Source organism: Rhinoderma darwinii, chromosome 1 (genome assembly GCF_050947455.1).
Source record: "Rhinoderma darwinii isolate aRhiDar2 chromosome 1, aRhiDar2.hap1, whole genome shotgun sequence".
In the NCBI taxonomy this organism is placed as follows: domain Eukaryota; kingdom Metazoa; phylum Chordata; class Amphibia; order Anura; family Rhinodermatidae; genus Rhinoderma; species Rhinoderma darwinii.
The window spans coordinates 496,472,205-496,492,548 of NC_134687.1; the positions used below are offsets into that span (position 1 = coordinate 496,472,205).

General features: G+C 41.6%; 1 protein-coding gene across 2 annotated transcripts in view; it reads left to right on the forward strand.

Annotated features, from left to right (window-relative positions):
- Nucleotides 1-12,996, forward strand: part of AIFM3 (AIF family member 3) — an 86,317-nt gene extending 73,321 nt beyond the window's left edge. Inside the window, exons 19-21 of one of the 2 annotated variants that reach the window (XM_075835730.1) lie at nt 5,236-5,340; nt 10,251-10,271; nt 11,444-12,996. In XM_075835730.1, coding sequence (XP_075691845.1) covers nt 5,236-5,340; nt 10,251-10,271; nt 11,444-11,483 — 166 coding nt within the window. In that variant the 3' untranslated portion in view covers nt 11,484-12,996. The remainder of the gene's footprint in view (nt 1-5,235; nt 5,341-10,250; nt 10,272-11,443) is intronic. The other variant, XM_075835739.1, reaches the window with a different exon arrangement.
- Nucleotides 12,997-20,344: the final 7,348 nt, after the last annotated feature.

The window sequence follows — 20,344 nt, forward strand, 5'->3', positions numbered from 1 at the left end:
AAAATGGGAATGGTTGGTGATATTAACTTCCTGTTTGTGGCACATTAGTATATGGGAGGGGGGAAACTTTTCAAGCTGGGTGTTGACCATGGCGGCCATTTTGAAGTCGGACATTTTGTATCCAACTTTAGTTTTTTCAATGGGAAGAGGGTCATGTGACACATCAAACTTATCGAGAATTTCACAAGAAAAACAATGGTGTGCTTGGTTTTAACGTTACTTTATTCTTTCATGAGTTATTTATGGTGCACCACCACATTATGGCTGTCAGGTCCGAGCATTCCTAGATGAACAGTTTCCTGGAAAGTGGATTGGTCGTCGTGGGTCAGTTGAATGGCCCCCTAGGTCTCCCGATCTGACCCCCTTAGACTTTTATCTTTGGGGTCATCTGAAGGCAATTGTCTATGCTGTGAAGATACGAGATGTGCAGCAACTGAAACTACGGATACTGGAAGCCTGTGCTAGCATTTCTTCTGCGGTGTTGCTATCAGTGTGTGAAGAGTGGGAGAAGAGGGTTGCATTGTCAATCCAAGACAATGGGCAACACTTTGAACACATTTTATAAGTGGTCAGAAACTTGTAAATAACTCATGAAAGAATAAAGTAACGTTAAAACCAAGCACACCATTGTTTTTCTTGTGAAATTCTCGATAAGTTTGATGTGTCACATGACCCTCTTCCCATTGAAAAAACTAAAGTTGGATACAAAATGGCCGACTTCAAAATGACCGCCATGGTCAACACCCAGCTTGAAAAGTTTCCCCCCTCCCATATACTAATGTGCCACAAACAGGAAGTTAATATCACCAACAATTCCCATTTTATTTAGGTGTATCCATATAAATGGCCCACCCTGTATATTAATTTGAATGATATAGCTACAGTATATGTAATTCATGTATGACTGATGTGAGAGCATTTTGTGTACTGCGCCATATTGACACTATCTAAATAACAAACAATAATAATAATAATAATAATAACAAATGTTGACCAATGGTATATTAAACACTGAGTTTGGAAACAAATATTATAAATTAACTATTCTGGAAGAAAAATTATCTACCAATCGAATATATTTATCTTCCCAATGACGAATCTGAAAAATTGTAATTGTTGCATTTAATTTATTGCTCCACTCTGAAAAGTTAAGTATGATTGTAGTTAAAGAGGTATTCCCATCTTGGACATTTATGGCATATCCACAGGATATGCCATAAATGTACGATAAATGCGGGTTCAACCTTTGGGACCCACACCTATCTCTAGAATGGGGCTGCCTGACCCCTATCCTCCCTTCTGTCGCTAGGTTCCAGCCCCTGAGTTACGAAGTGGCTGGGTTTTCCGGAAACAGCCAAGTCGCATTTTAACCTATTTCTATAACTCCCATAGGAGGGAATGGAAGTTAGGGTAACAGCATAGCACAGAGAGCTATGAGGAGCTGTGCTCCTCTTTTCCCGTAACCCCCATTCACTTCTATGGGAGTTCCGGATACAAAACGAGCTCAATTATTTCTGGAAAAACCGGTCACCTCTTAACTCAGTAGTCGAAGCCCTGCGACAGCATAAGACGGTAGGACGGAGGTTAGAGGGCCCCGTTCTAGAGAGGTGGAACCTGCACCTGTTGTACCTTTATGGCATAGCCTGTAGATATGCTATAATGTCCGACATGGGAATACCCATTCAAGCTAAATATCCTACCGTTGTCTAAATCATTCTCTCATGAATTGTGAAAGCTGCTTTATTTGTCCATGTGTCAGTAAACTGAAGAACAAGTGGTCAATGGTGAATTTGGAGCCTTAACAATCAAAATTAGTGGCATTAGTGCATGTTCAAGAAAATCAAATCTGCCGTCTTAAACATGCAGGTCTGCTATTTTGTTATGGAAAGAAATTCAATGGTGACCTATGACCACTTTGCTCCCTAAAGTCTGTTCTGTATATACAGGCACAGCTAAAGCTGCTCTGTATTGAGGACTCTTTAAACAGCAGCAAAGATCCAATCTTCCTGGACGTCTGTGAGTATGGCATAACGAAAAGTGATGGGATATTGTTAGGATATGCCATCACTCTCTGACCCCACTGATTCTGAGAATGTGAACAGGGCCATGCTGCAGTACCCTGCTTAACCGGTTTGCGCATGCACCGCTGTACACGGAAAAACTTTGAAGGGGATTCAGCTCTAATGCAGGATTTCAAGATTGGTGCGGGTCCCAGAGGTTTAAGGCAGTGTTTTCCAATCCAGTTCTCAGAGAGCACCAGCAAGTCTTAAAGAGGACCAATCACTAGGTCATATAAGTTGAACTGGTTATCTAACCTGAATAGCGCTGTCTCCTTGATTCCAGCGCTGTTTTTCTGTTTTTTTCCTGGACCCTTCCGTTCCAGAGATATGGCCTACTGTTGTATTGGCTCCCTCTATGCTAATTTACTGTAGTTAGCCAACAGGGCGTGAACTATCCTCAAGCTGCTTCATGCTGATTGGTCAGCATCAGAGGCAGGGAAGCTAGCTCCACCCCATTGTCTTACTACAGCAAATTAGCATATAGGGAGCCAAGACAACAGTGGGCCATATTTCTGGAACAAGAGGGTGCAGGAAAAAAAACAAAACAGCTGGACTCAGGAAGACAGCACTATTCAGGTCAGTTAATGAGTTCAAATTATATGACCTAGTGACAGGTCTTCTTTAAGAGATCAAGGCTCAGATTGGGATAAAGTGCAGTGGTTCTTGATTTTTGAGTGGAGATTAACTTAAAAGTCCATGGCAGGGTGACATTTGGTTGCACATGAGTTCTGGTAAAATTGTAGGATACTCTAACTGCAATGCCATTTTAGTGTTCACCTATGGGAAACAAGCTTGTGGTGGAGACCTTGTGTCTGTCACAAAATATCTGACTGAATGCTGTAATCCTGCAATTTTAACCAAGCTCTCTGCTTCTTTTAGTCACCAGGCTTTAAACCACCGCCATATTGTGAATTGAATGTAGTTCATCAGGGCTTTTTGCTGTGTTTGTATCAATGTAGATGTGGCAAATTTCTTCATGTGTTTGTCAGTTGGTAACTCTGTTGTTCAGTCTAAGCTGGTGTGATCTACATTTCAAACTATATGGAATTTCTTTCTGATGTTCTGTCTGTAACCATCACAAATTTGCCAATCCTGGGGACATGAAAGTAACAGAATGTCACATCAAGTAGGACATATTCCCTCAGTTTTGCATGATACACATTTAATTGCTGTATTTTATAGACTATAGTAAAACGATTCACATATAATTCAAAGCGATTAGTCAGTCTGAATCATCTGGGACTAAATTTATAGCAATCCATAAATACCGTAATTGAAAATGAATTTTAAACTATACTACTTTGTGAACAATATGATACAAATCAGTATTTTGCTGCTTTTCCATGATTCACAAAAAAAAATGTTTAAGAAAGCGAGAATCTCTGCTAGAAAATATGCATGATGAATAAAAGACATGTAAACAATGGACAGATTTGCTTCTTGGTAAGTCTTGTAAGAAAATATTGTTTATATAACATTACCACGTTACTGCATTTATTGTAATAGTACATAATACTGTAATGATACATAATAATGTAATCTACATAATAATGTAATGATTTTGAATAATGTTATTACAAAAAAATGTCAAATATATATTTGTCAAAATATTTTTAACTCAAATAAATACAAAATAAATCGATAAACAAGGCATACCTCAGGCATTTTTCATGCAGTATAATAGAATCTATCACAATACTGGGTTAATATTTTACTTATTTACTATTCTTATTTATTATATTCTGGATGTTAATATTTTGTTTATTCCGTACAAAGAAAAGAAAGTAGGAGCCTGCTTGACATTCTGGATGTGCAACATGGCTTAAAGGTGTTGTCTCACAATAGACAACCCCTTTCATATGGTAGGAATCCACCAGAGCAGGACATATGGACAGAGCAGATGGCCAGGGGTTATCTTCATGAGACAACGCCTTTATTAGTTAGCCTTTTATTTATACAGATAAATTTGGGCAAGCTCTATAGAAAAAAAAATATATGGCTCAAACCTTAAACATGCACAAATATATCACTTAAGCTGGTCATGGAGACACTGATATTCTATTCATTTATCACAAAAAAAGTTTAGAAATGATCATTAGGATTGTAACCCAGGAGGAAGACATGAAGACAACAAAACAATGTGTGATTAGTGTTATCAAGGTCCTGCTTTCAAAGTAAATGGCTAAAACAAATTCTATTGAATATCTGTTGAACAGTTTTTGCGCATTAAAAAAAAATTATAGATTTTTTTCAATTATATTATATAATTTTACTGAAAAATTTAAATTGTATTGGGCTAAGAATTTGAAATTATTTACAAATCCTCCCTAAATCTTCTAGCCAGTCTTTGTAGTTTAAGTTAAAATGAATATTATATAGAAATTATATAAAAGAATGTCCCCAAGAAGTTTAAATCACTAACACCATGGGCGTAACTATAGGCATACTAGCCATAGCAGCTGTTATGGAGACCAGTCGAGTGCAAGAACATCCTTCATTTTTGTGGGGAAAAACAGTGACCGCTTTTCTGTCTTATATGGGATCTCCTTCTCTAATATATGACACTATTCTATCTATCTATCTATCTATCTATCTATCTATCTATCTATCTATCTATCTATCTATCTATCTATCTATCTATCTATCTATCTATCTATCTATCTATCTATCTATTCTATCAGCCTATCTATCTCATATCTATCTATCTATCTATCTATCTATCTATCTATCTATCTATCTATCTATCTATCTATCTATCTATCTATCTATCTATCTATCATCTATCTATCTATCTATCTATCTATCTATCTATCTATCTATCTATCTATCTATCTATCTATCTATCTATCTATCTATCTATCTATCTATCTATCTAACAACCAGCATTACGTTGGTTTACTGAATGGCTATAATGAAGATAGTAAAACGAGGAGGAAAAGGGGCAAATATTTTTCCTTGGCCAGGTGAAGACTTCATTGAGGGTTGCAATTTTATTTTTGGCCATCACTTCGCCATTACTTCCAAGTACTCTGAGATTATTTGTTTCCTTTTTTGTAAGTGTAAAAAACACAATTATGTAAAAGGCACAATATTTGCATTCATTATTAGTTCATTAACATATTGAAGATAACATGCACATACTAAAGGTGGATTGTACTTTTTCTGTATATTCTAGGAATGAGGAAGTCATTGCAGTTGCCAGTATGAATTATGACCCTATAGTTTCCAAGGTAGCAGAAGTCATGTCATCTGGAAAATCTATACGCAAGCGTGATGTGGAGTAAGTAGTTATTTCTGGAAACAATGTTGGTGTTCCAATGAAAAATAAAAAGTCAGTAAACCAGTAGAGTTGGTAACCAGTTGGTAATAATAGCATGAACACTGGGGATTATCTAAACACTGGGGCAAAATTTAAACCTTTTACCTGTATCAACCAATCAGAGTAATGCTGCAATTTTTTATTTCCGGCTACAAAATCAGAGAAATGACCCGTACGTTGGCATCATTATTATTATTATTTATATAGCACCATCAACTTTCGTTGTGATTTACATAGCACAGCATTAACCTTCCCACAAATGGACGTACCACGAGCTATGCCTGCACCATCTGCAGCAGGTGCCTGCTGTAATACACAGCCAACATCCTGCTGCAACGACATCCCAGTGATAAATCCAATCCATTCTGCCGTTTAACCCCTTAGATTTCATTGGTCAAAAGCGACCGCGGCATCTAGGTTGCTAGAAGGAGAGTTTGGACTAACAAAGGCCCCCAGGCCTGCCATGGCTATATTCCTTTGACACGGCTTAATAGATTTCCTGTCGATTTTAACTGACAGGCAATAATTCTTTGGCATACTAAGTATACCGAAGTCTTATAGAAGCGATTATAGGATCGCATTGTGAAGTCTCCTAGTGGGGCTAAAAAAATATTTAAATTTAGTTAAATAAAGTCTATTAACTGGATCCCGACCGCTGGTTGTATTTTTACGGCCAGCAGTCAGGGTCCTTAAAACCCGAGCCATAGACTTTTTACGGCTCGGGTTTTAACTTGCTGCCCGAGCGATCGGGCAGCTGAATGTCGGGTCTCTGGCTATCAGTGACTGCCGGAGACCCTGAGGAGAAGATGGAAGCAGCTTTAGCTGCTTCTGTCCTCTCCGATGTCTTTTTACACAGCGCTCAATGAGCGCTGTGTATAGGAATAGAGACAGCAGCAGCGCCGCTGTAGCTATTCCTCCCGGTGATCATGTGACTGGTCACATGATCGCCGGGTGCCGTTACTGACAGACTGCTGCTGGGTCTAACTAGACCCAGCACAGCCCTATTAGTGACAATCGTCACTATGAGAGAGCTGATTTCCCCTGTAACTGGGGCTGCTGTGCAGCTCCAGTGGAAAAACGTGGTGTAAAAGAAAGAAAAATATATATATAAAGTTCCCCAAAGGTCTTTTTTGACCTTTGAGGGACAGACCATAGTAATAAAAAAAATAGTAAAGTCAAGTGCAAAAATGTTTTAATAATATATACACATAAAATACCCACGCCAAAAAAAAATGTTCCCCCCCGCCAATCATACGGCGCACAACGTAAAAAAGAACCTTTGTAGGAAAAAAACTTTGGAATTGCTTTTTTTTTGTCTATTCCCCACCCAAAAAAATAAACAAATAAATACAGATTAATCAATAATTTATATGTAAACTAAAATGTTCTATTTAAAATTATGCCTCGTCCTGCACAATACAGCCCAAATACGGCTATATTGACAAAAAAAAAAAAAAATGATGGCTCTTGGAATGTGTGGACATAAAATCTATTTTTTTTCCATGAAATGTGCTATTATTGTGCAAAAGTAGTAAAACATAAAAAAAATATATATAAAAAAAAGATACATATTTGGTATCGCCACAATCATACTAACACATAGAATAAAGGTATTTATGCCGCACGGTTAAAGGTGCAAACAATGGCGGAATTGCTGTTTTTTCCTAATAAGTTAACAATTAAACCGTGTTTACAAGACACATTAGGTAGGAGCCCTTCCTATATGAGCTTGCAAGCAACAAAACCTTGAGATCTTAGTATTTTATCATCCATACCATAGAATATATACATGCATACCTCCCAACTGTTGCGGGATTATCACGAAAAATGGGTCTGTGCAATTGTGTACCATATGTGTTTCTGTGATTGGAGGCAGGCCTTTAAAAGTCCCACAAACGGGGTTTCAAATATTGGGAGGTATGAACATGAATAACATTGGCTGCATCAGAGGAGAGTTACTTTTTTAGGGCATGGCCAGACGTGGTGGAATTGCTCTGGAATTCCGCTGCGGACACTCCGCAGCGGATATCCGCAGCGGATATCCGCAGCGGACCCGTTTCTCCATTGCCTTCCACAGCTTTTTAGTAGGGTTCGTTTGCAGGTTGCGGACAATTCCGCTGCGGAGCATAGGCTGCGGTGCGGAATTTGGTGTCCGCAGCATACAATGGTTGTTGCGGACGGGTGGTGGACTGGTTGCGGACTCATTGCGGAATTTCTCCATTGACCAATGGAGATTCAAAATTCCGCAATGAAGTCCGCAGATGTTATGTAGATGTTATGTGTGCTGCGGAGCCGAGCGTATTGGTTTTACTAACATGACATTTCTTCATTCTGGCTGGACCTATGTATTTCTAGGTCTACAGCCAGACTGAGGAAGTCAATGGGGCTCCCGTAATTACGGATGACTACGTGTGTGCACCCATAATTACGGGTGACTACGTGTGTGTACCCATAATTACGGGTGACTACCTGTGTGCACCCGTAATTACGGGAGCGTTGCTAGGCGACGTGAGTAAATAGTCACTGTCCAGGGTGCTGAAAGAGTTAAGCGATCGGCAGTAACTGTTTCTGCACCCTGGACAGTGACTTCCGATCACAATATACATCAACCTGTAAAAAAAATAGAAGTTCATACTTACCGATAACGCCCTGCTTCTTCCTCCAGTCCGGCTTCCCAGGATGACGTTTCAGTCTAAGTGACGGCTGCAGCCAATCACAGGCTGCAGCGGTCACATGGACTGCTGCGTCATCCAGGGAGGTCGGGCTGGATGGCGAAAGAGGGACGCGTCACCAAGACAACGGCCGATAAGTATGAAATTCTTTTACTTTCACTAGGGAAAGTGCTGTCCCTTCTCTCTATCCTGCACTGATAGAGAGAAGGGAAGTACTTTCACCTGAATACGCAACGGCTAGTCCGCATCAATTTAATGCCCATTTTGGGCAGAGCCGCAACAGAATCTGCAACGCAGATTCTGTGCGGCATTGATGCGGACAGTTACGGAAGAAATACGCCACGTCTGGGCATGCTCTTAACCGGATAAATGTTGTCATGCCCTACTGGGAGGAGAACACTGCCTCTCATTTATCAAAACTGATTGACAGAAATACAGGCCTCGTTGCCCATAGCAACCAATCACAGTGAAACTTTCATTTTTACAGACCAATTTAAGAAATGAAAACTGAGCTCTGACTGGTTACTATGACCAACCGGTCAAATTTTGCTAAATTGAGGCCTACACGTACGTATGTATCTTGAGTGTCCCATGACTTTGTTAAGTTGAAGTCTGTACATTGCTTAACCTTTCTACAAATGCGAATAATTGAAAATCAATTATATGCACGTATAAGATTTGTACAAATATGAAACATACAAAAATTTGGTAGAAATATATGGGTATTAGGAATGTGCGAAATTATGCTGAGGTGAGACAGCAACATATACTCCAGTCCAAATATATATATATACAGGCACCAGGACTTCAGAGTAGATGAAATAGGGTGGATTTATTCACCTCAAGTGAGCGACGTTTCGGTTCAACAGAGAACCTTACTCTGAAGTCCTGGTGCCGTTACTTTGTTCTATGGTTTTTTATATATATATTATATATATATATATATACGCAATGAATCTTTTTTTCTGCATGAATGTTTTAAACATGTCAATAAATTAAAAGGCAAAATATAATTTCTTAGTATTTTAGAAATATTGTCATAAAATATATAATTTTTTTTACATACAATTAGCCATAACCAATACGCGTGCTTCTTTATGATGTTTCTTGTGTTTCAGTTTGCAGAATATTATTGCAGAGATAATTTCAGTTAAAAGAGTTGTCCCTTCTGGACATTCCCTTCAAGGAATCGTTGCCGGTCCAACCTCTCTAACTCCTGGCGATAGGATGTTGTTACTAGGAAAGCTCTCTACAGAGGCCACTTCACATAAATGGGGTGGTCATGTAGTTCGTGGCCGTGTCAACTCTGCCAGAACATGAAACACTTTATGAGCCACAGTAGATATTGGTGCAAAACGAGGGGTATAGAGCGAGGACATCCACGTACCTAATATGGCATATAGAAAGAACTTGTTCAGATAGGATAAGCCCTTTAATCTCAGTATTCCACTCTCCTTCCCTTGTCATCTCACACTTATGGGGGTAAAACCAGCTCAGATGGGTCCTCACACTGCCAAAATTGTCATTTTGTAGAATGAAGAAACATATTTGTACTCTGCAGAGTCACCACCACTGACCACCATATCTCAGCATCTAGGACTTATTTTAGGCCTCATGCACACTTCCGTCGACCGTTGAACGGCTGCTAATAACGGTTCCGTGAATCATGGACCACACACGGATGGATTCCGTGTGCAGTCCGTTGTTTCACGGGCCAAATTCAATGAAAAGGCTGATACTGTTCCGTCAAAAATGGGCAGGAGTAGGACCTGCCCTACTTTTAAAGGAACGGCCGCACGGTTCCGTTAAAACAACGGAAGTGTGCATGGCCCCATTGAAATGAATGTGTCAACGGATAGCACCCTGACAAAAAAAAAACGGAAGTGGGCATGAGGCCTCTTGTGTGATATTGTGTGGAAAAGTGGAATAAGATGAAAAAGTTATCTGCAATTACACCTCACACATCACTGTTTTTGTTGCAGTTTTCTATTCACAATGTTTTTGTTAAACTGATAGTAGAATATGATATAATCATTCTTTTGTTTACAAAAAAAACCCATAAAAAAACACAGCAATAAATACAGTAAAACCACAACAGAAACAACACTGGCGAATCCATAATTTAGGTTTTAATCAAAGCTTATTTGTAAAATGCGATTAGTAATGATGATGTCTCTTTTAATGCTTCCATCTGTAAAGGATGTTTGTTCGTCACTGCAAGTAAGTTATTAGAGAATGACATTTTTTTGCTTGTCTGTGCTTTATTATGACCTTGCTGGTGCATGGGCTGCCATATACAGGCAGATAACTCACTAAGGCCGGGTTCCCACGTAGCGTAAATGCTGCAAATTTCCGCAACGGAATTGTGTGCGGAAATTCCGCAGCATTTACAGTAGCATGAGATTTTGAAAATATCATGCCCACGCTGCGGAAAAACCCACAGCGTAAACGTTAATCAATTTATTAACGTTTACGCTGTGGGTTTTTCCGCTGCGGCTCCACCGTAAAAGTTGCAACTCTTGGCATTCTGTTGCGGGTTTTGCATCCCCATTGAATTCAACAGAAAATCAACGAAAACGCAGCATAAATTGACCAAAGGGTAGGAACACACACAACGTATTCAGTGCTGATACACTGCGTTAGGCTGCGCAGTGTATCAGCCCTGAACACCGCAGGGAATGCTGTCCGGAAAATGCCATTACATTGTGGTGTGTTGTTCCGGCGGAAATTTTTTTTTTTTCATACTTACCCCCTCCCACTTCTCGGCGTGTAGTCCGGCCTCCTGGGATGATGTTGCAGGCCATGTGACGCTGCAACCTGTGAATGGCTGTTGTGGCCCACAACGTCATCCAGGGAGGCCGGACTGGCAAAGCAGGCAACTCTGGGTAAGTATATATAATTATTTTTTTCTCGTACTTGCGATTTTTGCGGCGCATTGCTGTGATTCCGCCAAAAATATCACAAAACACACACTGCTTTTTTGCGGGTTTAAGCACCCCATTAAATTCAATGGGTAAAACCGCAACAGAAGAGTTGCGTATCCGCAGAATTTTGCTGACCATCTGTGGTTGAAGCAACCGCAATGCAGGTCAATTTATGCACGGTCATTTCGGCCAATATTTACTGCAGTGTGAGACTGAGATTTAGTAATCCACAGCTGACACCCGCAGGGTATGGAGCGTGCTCAGCGCTTGAACGCGCTCCATACATTCACCCCCGCACCATGACGTGCACTTACATCAAGGTGTGTTAAGGGGTTAACAAACTGTCTAGTGTATATCAGTGTAGTCATGTTATTATTGACTATAAATGATCATTTCCATATATTTTACTGAACATCTAGGTCTATATATAACAATGACATCATATTTTTTGATCTGCTTTTCTCCTAGAACTGGTGATATCGCCTGGCTTACAGGGAAAGGCTCGTAGTCAAGGATAAAACTGTGCCTGTGAGAAAATGCATGTAGAATGGTTATGTTAAACATATTAACAATGATTGCTTCCGGATACTTCTTGACGCATATTCATCCTACAAGTATATGTTGATGCCATTCTATTCTTCAGTCTATGAAGGATGCAAAAATAATGCTGCAAATGTGATTCATCATTACATTACAGAACCTTGCTGGGACATCGAAACGTTGTCAATTTATTTTAAAATCTTTGATGAAGAATCTCCTTTGTTTCCTTTGGACTGAGGTTTTCTCTTGTCACTTTATTTCTCTACATTTCATGGACCAATGAAATATGGAACCATTACATTCATCCACATATCTCTGCTGATTTTCATTAAATGTCAAGTGTCGAAATGGTGTTAGACTTTAGAGGTTCAAATACATTTTTATTTGCAACATCTTCCGAAAAATAATTTTACAGAATTATACGTTTAATGATTGTTTTCTGTAATTCAGACTTTATAAGACGCTGCACATGATTAGAACAATGTCATGCAGGTTTGGAATTCATGTCATTATTATAATATCTATGACTTTATTATATTGTTCTTCCATTCAAGTAGGTTCAATAGAAAGCTTTGGTGAGCAGGGATAGGAATATGTCTCACTAACTTTGAATGGTGAGATGTTTTTCGATCATTGAACACAACATAGCTAACAGTCTCAGCTATGCTTTCCTTCACCTGGGGCAAAGGGGTTATCCCATGAGTAATTTTCTTATCAAAAGTCCTGAAATGCTGTTACCAGCTGTTTTAAAGTAAGTTGCAGTGTTTCTAGCATAAATAAGTACATTTTTCATAATTTTTTTGCTTCCATGTCATCCTTGGTGCAGCTGCTAATCTGTGCTGCTGGGGAAAGGGCTCTGAGCAGAATCTGTCTCCTTCCCCCTCTGACTTTTGACAATATAGACCCTTCTTACTTTGTATTTTTTTTTATTATCTATACAATGATATTTAATGGTATGAGAACCCCTTTAAGTTTGCTGCATTAGCTTGGTATGTAAATACCCTGGTCAAGGCACAGTGGCTTGTTGGCGCCCTCTTTGATATCAGCCCCCCTGGTTACACCCCTGGGATATTGAGATCCGGTTAGGGTCATCTCCCTGTGCCATACTGAGTGCTTTCATTCATCTTAATATCATCCACTTCATGACTAATTCAGTTAGTGTGAATAACCGCTTTGTGTAATACCAGAAAAATGATATATAGACTAGACATGTTTTCTGGGAACCCTTTAATTATAGCTGGAATATTCCTATATCCTTTTACATTCTCAGTTGGTCATGTGAAATTTCCCTGATAGCTTTCATAGACAATAATATATTTGAAAAAGTGCTTTTTAGAGGGGATACAAAAAAATGGCAATTTGTATGTATTAAAATAGCACAAAGGGAAGAGCAATATAATAAAGAAACAGAAAGAAGTTATACAATAATGTAAAATATTTCAACAGCATTACAACACAGTACACAACTCGTTCAATTATAATAGGCAGTTATATTTTTACAAACTATATATATATATATATATATATATATATATATATATATAAAACATTTAGATAGAAAATGTGAAAAATGTATGCATTGTATATGGTTCCACTTTCTAGTGTGTAAAAAGTGGCAAACGCCTACATTATTGGTATTAGTTATACAGATGGTAATTTATTGTCCTGGTTTAAAAGGAAATATATTGTTTATGTAACTGTATGGCAGAGTTGCGATCAAATTTATATTATTCTATTGTAAAAGAGAATCAAATTTTTTCATTATTTGATTTTTGTTTGTAAACATTGAATATATGACAAGTATAGGACAGATAACTTGCTAGATTGCAGGGAAACACAATCAATGTTTCATAAATCTGCTTTGTTAAAGGTTTATATACGGTACATGCTAGGTGTACTTGTTCAGACTTTGTTCATATCTGCATTGGAGGCTCCGTTAGGGGCCTCCATCACATGTCCGGTCAAAAAAGTGCATGCTACGCTATTTTGTCTGGCAAAACAACTGACACCATGGCGGAAAATCCAATGAAACCCATTTAAGCTCCTGGATTCAGAAGCTGTTTTGTCTTGAAATTAGTCTCATAATTTTATTAGCGTGAACATATGCCATGTGAACATGGCCTAAGACTGGGTTCCCATGTAGCTAAAGGCAGCAGAATTTCCAAACAGAATTCTGTGTTGAAAGTCCGCAGTATTTACAGTAGCAGCAAAGTGGATGAGATTTTCACAAATCTAAGTGACGCACTGCGAAAGAAATCCGCTGGAAAAAACATTCATAAATTGACCTGCGGTGAAGTTTTTTTTAATTCGCAGCATATCAATTTATGCTGCAGAATCGTTGCACTTGTATTGCAGATTTTCCCCATTCAATTCAATTGGGAGGTAAAACCCACAGGAAATAGCAAATGTTGGAACTTTTGCAGCGGAAATGCTGTGATTCCGCTGCAAAAATAGCAAATCTGAAAAATAAACAACCTTTTTTGTTTAAATTAATTTAGAAAAGTCTATACTTACTTCCCTAGCGTTGACATAGCGACGGCTTCTTATCTTCCCGGCTGTTCTCTGTGTAGCCAGTCACAGGCTGCAGCCATCACATGGGCTGCAACGTCATTACATTAGGCCGGACTGCACGGGAAAACAGAGGGAGGCATCACTATGGCAACACTAGGGGGATAAGGATTGGCTTTTTGTTTTTCAGATTAGTCTCTGTTTTCTGCAGCGGTGATTCCGGACGAAAATCTGCACCACAATTTGGGGCTGTTTTTTGGTCGGAATTCCCTATATGTTCTAGGTTGGATACACTGCATACTTTTACACAGCGTATCTGACCCGCGGGATCATACCTAAGGGTGGATTCACACGCGGTAGATTTTGCTTCAGAAATTTCTGAGACTGAATATCATTTCCATTTATTTGAATGGAACTTGCCGAAATGTATGTACCTACTAAATAAACAGCCCCATTCAAGTTAATGAAATTGATTCTCAGTTGCAGAAATTTCCCAGCAGAAGCCTAGTCTAAGCCCAATCCAGGAATGGATGTGGTAATTGATGGGTTGGCTTTTGGATCCGTGATTTAGTACTGCATGTTCTATGAATAAACCCATACATTTGGACTTGATATTTATGAACTGTTTCTCTTTTGATTTCTAATGTAGCAAACTATTACTCACACTGTAGTATATTCCTAGAGTTGCTCAATCTATTTTAATATATTTTATGATTAACATTATGCATTATCTAGAAGAAAACATGTCCCTTGTTTTTGTCTGTATAAATTTAGTATAATAGGATTTAACAGATCCAGGGAAAAAAAACGAAAAAAATTGAAATAAAAAACATTTCTGTTTAATTGGTCAGTTCAAGAAATATTCTGGGTATATTTTCACCTTGTAAGATACTAGTAGCATACTTAATTTTATTCATAATCTATTTTTTTTGCTATACTGGAGGATTGTACATTATGGGATGTCTGAATTTGTTTTTGACATACAATAAAATACTGAATTGCCAACTACTGTGCATTACATTTTATCTTGTCTTACCGGCTGCTTTGGGTGTTGGCATTAAGGTAATAAGATCCTTATATTCTGAGAGAAATAACCATGAATTGCGCTAATACAGTATAACTGAAAAACGTAACAACATAGTCATTTCAAATACCTAAAAGCTCAACGCTGGTTACATCCAATGACCACATCTATACTCTAGATCAGGGATGGGGAACCTATTTTCTGCCATGGGCTATTTGGATATTTATAACATCATTCGCGGGCCATACAAAGATATCAACTTAAAAATTTGCCTGTTATATTTGGTCAAACATTTAATTAACTCACCCCTAATGTGATGGCAAGAACTGCTTCTCTGTGGTGAGGCGTGTGATGTTAGCCGGTATTGATGATGTTGCTACTGAGTCGGTAAGTCTGGAGCGCAGTCAACTCTTTGCAATGGCAAGTTTTGAAAAGAAGTGCTCGCAGCAATAAGTTGTTGCGACTTATTTATTTAAAGTGGTTTTCCCATCAGGGACATTTATGACATATCCACAGCATATGTCATAAATGTGGGTCTCTCCTCTGGGAACTGCACCTATCTCTAGAACGGGGCCCCCTAAACCTCATTCTACCTCTCTGTGTCCCGGCTGATTTCCGACCATGAAGAAAAAAATAGCATAGCTGTTGACTCAGGTCAGATGACCGGACTGGTCCACTTTTGGGACCGGCCCGCACCGAACTCACTCAGACCGCTGCCGCCATACTTGGCTCAGTCCCCCATCCTCCTGCTCCTAAATGTGAGTGAGTAGGGTGGACGGAGCCAAGCAGCGAATGACACGGCCGCAGCGCGGTCTGTGCAAGGTCGGGCCAGACCAAATTATCTTGTGGGTCTTATACGGCCCGCACGTTCCCCCCTGCTCTAGATCTTCCCCCAAACAATGTTTAGGCAAGGGAGCCCTGGAGCGATATGACTACTATCACGGTCTGTGGGTGTGTGGACACACTAGGTCACACCGCTGTAGCGGGGAGGCAGCTGGCCAAACAACAGAGCACCGATCAATACAAAGTCCAGCACAAGGGTACCTGAATAGTCCAGACAGTGGCAGAGGCTTCAGCACAGATGGAGGTAGGTGCAGCAGGTTGCGCCAGATGTGGCGAATGACATCAGGTGCAGTAGGTTGCGCCAGACGTGACGGATGACAGCAGGTGCAGCAGGTTGCACCAGACGTGGCGGAAAATAGCAGGTGCAGTAGGATGCGCCAGACGTGGCAGAGGACAACAGGTGCAGTAGGTTGCGCCAGATGTGGCGGATGACAAAAGGAGAAGCAGGACATGACAATCACTAACAGGCTCAGGAACAATAATACAGCATGGGGTAGAGGTAGCAGGGCACGGGATCACTGGAACAGGGTAAACATAAGGCCTCAAGCACACGACCATAGCCATGTGCACGGCCGTGATTTCTGGGTTGGCCGGCCACGGAGTGACAGCCGCCAGCCGCCCGCAAATCGCGGGCCGTGCCCATGGCCGCGGCCATTATTTTCAATGAGCCCGGACCGCAGAACACGGCCGAAATAAGGCTTGCCCGTTCTTTCTGCGGTCAGGGCTCCGGGGCCATGCACGGACCGTGAAAATCACGGTCGTGTGCATGGCCCCATAGGAATGAATGGGGCCGCAATTCTCCCGTGGATTTTCGGGGGAACTGCGGCCGCAAAAGCATGTTCGTGTGCATGGGGCCTTAGGGACCATTTGCAAAGACTAACATGGGAATTACTAACAATGCTCAGGCAAGGAGTGAAGGGGCGGGGCCCTTCTTATAGTTCAGGGTGATCTGGGAGTAATTAGGCCCTATTCACACGACAGGGTTTCCCGGCCGTGTGACAGCCGTTCAAAAAACGTCCATCGCACAGCCGCAGTAGGAACAATAGACCCCAAATGGGGCTATTCACACGACCGATTTTTTGGACGGCCAGGGAAATCGGGCCGTCAAAAATGAGATATGCAGTTCTCCCGGCCCCCATAGAAGACTATGGGCCCGGGTAATACACGGCCATCACTTGAATGTGTTCCGAATGACGGCCGTGTCTTCCGTCGCTCACTCTCTCCTCCTCCTCACAGTGTGAAGTGCATGTGAGGAGGAGGGTATTTTTTTGCTCCCTGTAGGAGCGGAATCCCCAATCCCCGGCCACGGCTTTGGCAACGCTATGGCCGGGGATTGGGGATTCCGCTCCAGGAGAAGTCCCTGACTTTACTGGTCATATATGGACACATTGACGTCAGGGACTTCTGAAACAGAATCCCCGGCACTATGGCCAGTGTTTCCGCTCCAGGAGAAGTCCCTGACTTCACTGTCCATATATGGACACAGTGACGTCAGGGACTTCTGAAGTGGAATCACCGGCGCTACGGCGGCTGTTTCCGCTCCAGGCGAAGTCCCTGACTTCACTGTTCATATATGGACACAGTAATGTCAGGGACTTCTGAAGCGGAATCCCCGGCACTGTGGCCAGTGTTTCCACTCTAGGAGAAGTCCCTGACTTCACTTTCCATATATGGACAGTGAAGTCAGGGACTTCTCCTGGAACGGTCCCCTACAGTGGCGCTATCTACAGAAAGGTCAGGGGGTGCGAACTCTGGGGGGGGGGTGTTATGTAAAAGGGTGCTGTGTAGAACAACCTACAGGGGTCTATGTGACATTACCTACAGGGGGCGGTGTGGCATTACCTACAGGGGGCTGTGTGGCATTACCTATGGGGGGCTGTGTGGCATTACCTAGAGGGGGCTGTGTGACATTACCTATAGGGGGCTGTGTGGCATTACCTACTGGGGGCTGTGTGCCACTACCTACAGGGGGCTGGTGCCACTACCTACAGGGGGCTGTGTGCCACTACCTACAGGGGGCTGTGTGGCATTACAGGGGGCTGTGTGGCATTACCTACAGGGGGCTGTGTGACACTACCTACAGGGGGCTGTGTGGCACAACCTACAGGGGGGCTGTGGCAGTATCTACAGAGGGCAGTGTGTGGCATTATCTACAGAGGGTAGTGTGTGGCAAAAAATGGACAAATAAAATTCATCAGCTTTTAAAACGGACAGGGAAAAAAACGGATGCAAAACAGCTCAAAATCAGCTGTTAAAAACGGATACACGGCCCGGAGTGGAAACGGATACAAAACGGATGCAAAATGGCCCAGAAAAAATGACCAAAACGGCTGTCTTTATCGTCCGACACTCGGACCCTGTCGTGTGAATAGAGTCTTAGACCTTATTCACACTACAGGTTTTCCCGACCTTGTGACGGCCGTTCATAAAACGGCTATCACACGGCCGCAGTAGGAGCAATAGTCCCCTAATGGGGCTATTCACACGACCGATTTTTTGACGGCCCGGGAAACACGTGTCTTCTGTCGCTCTCTCTCCTTCTCCTCCTCACAGTGCGAATTACCTATAGGGGGCTGTGTGGCATTACCTACAGGGGGCTGTGTGCCACTACCTACAGGGGGCTGTGTGCCACTACCTACAGGGGGCTGGTGCCACTACCTACAGGGGGCTGTGTGGCATTACAGGGGGCTGTGTGGCATTACCTACAGGGGGCTGTGTAGCACTACCTACAGAGGGCTGTGTGGCACTACCTACAGGGGGCTGTGTGGCACTACCTACAGTGGGTCTGTGTGGCAATACCTACAGGGGGGCTGTGGCAGTATCTACAGAGGGCAGTGTGTGGCATTATCTACAGAGGGAAGTGTGTGGCAAAACATTTACAAATGAAATTCATCCGATTTTAAAACGGATAGGGAAAAAAACGGATGCAAAACGGGTCAAAATCGGCCGTTAAAAACGCCAACACGGCCCGGAACGGATGCAAAACGGCCGGGAAAAATGGTCGTTTTTATCCTCTGATTCCCCCACCTATTAAGAGAACATGGATATAATATAGATGTATGAGATTGGAAAACATGGTGAGAAACTCCAGTCATAATGATACATTGATAATAGCACAGTTGAAATTAATCTGTTGCATCGACTATTTTCTAAATTTGTCCTATTCTAGGTGAAGCTTAGCTCAAGGGCGTAAGTATAGAAAGTGCAGAGGTAGCAGTCGCACCAGAGTCCTGGTACCTGAGGGGGCCCAAAGATCCCTCTGCCTCATAGGAAGACATGAGTGATATAAATGGTACATGGTAGGTAGGGGGCACTGTTACCGATATTGCATTGGGGCCCAGGAGTTTCAAGTTCTATCCCTGGCTTAGCTGACATGCCTGTGTGTACACCTTCCATTAGACACCTGTGTAGAATAATATATTACACATACGGCTGACACATTTCCTAGTACTGAAAATTGTCATGGACATAACAGAGCTGCTACAATGTGAAAAGTATGCTGTAACATACAGGGAGCACAAATCTTTTAGAGAAGTAACATTTTCCATTTATGATTTCAATAAAATAGCTGCCCATACTATTGTGGATGGATCCCCAAGCTTAAATCCCCTTAGCGGACAATGACGTAAGGTAGCAGTCGCTACCCTACGACAGCCGAGTACTGTGCTCGGCTGTTTCCATCAGCCTCATAAACATTGAATGGAGCAGTAGGGCACATGCTTGTCCGCAGCTCCATTCAAGCTCCTGCCCACTGCAAGGGGGCAGTGACAAGGAATAAGGTGCTCAGGTCCCCCGTTTTAGTGATCGTGGAAGTCCTATCCTGTGGATAGGTGATAAATCTTGTTTCTGGAAATACCCCTTTAAGTATTTCACAATGCATGAAGGTAAAACAAGAATATCTGTGGTCGTCACGGTGTAAATGTCCTGCAATGTAAGCAACGTATGCTGTATTTCCGTGAATAAACAGAAAATTTCAGAAGTTTGGTGAGTCTCATGTTTTGTATCAAGCAGGGGCGTAGCTAAAGGCTCATGGGCCCCAATGCAAAAGTTCTTAATGGGCCCCCCCCTGCAAACTTCTCATGGCCGACAGCCCGCAGTTGCATCGCTGGGTCTCCTAAGTAATCCAACGATGAAGCACTAGCAGCCAGGGGCGTCACTAAGGTCTTAAAATGTCAGGGGAAACAACCCCAATACATATGTCTCCCCCAAGAAAATGTGTGTGTGTATATGTGTGTGTGTGTATATGTGTATACATATATATATGTGTGTGTGTGTGTGTGTGACAGCATATCTGTAGCACTACGACCCTATAGCTCTGGATAGGATAAGATACATTGGCTCAGCAGACAGTATCACACATGGTAGGATTAGATATAGGGCCCAGCTCGCTGACATTGCGGCTTAAGTGCTGGACCCAGGAAAGGTAAGAACAATAGTTGTTTTGCTTCTTTATG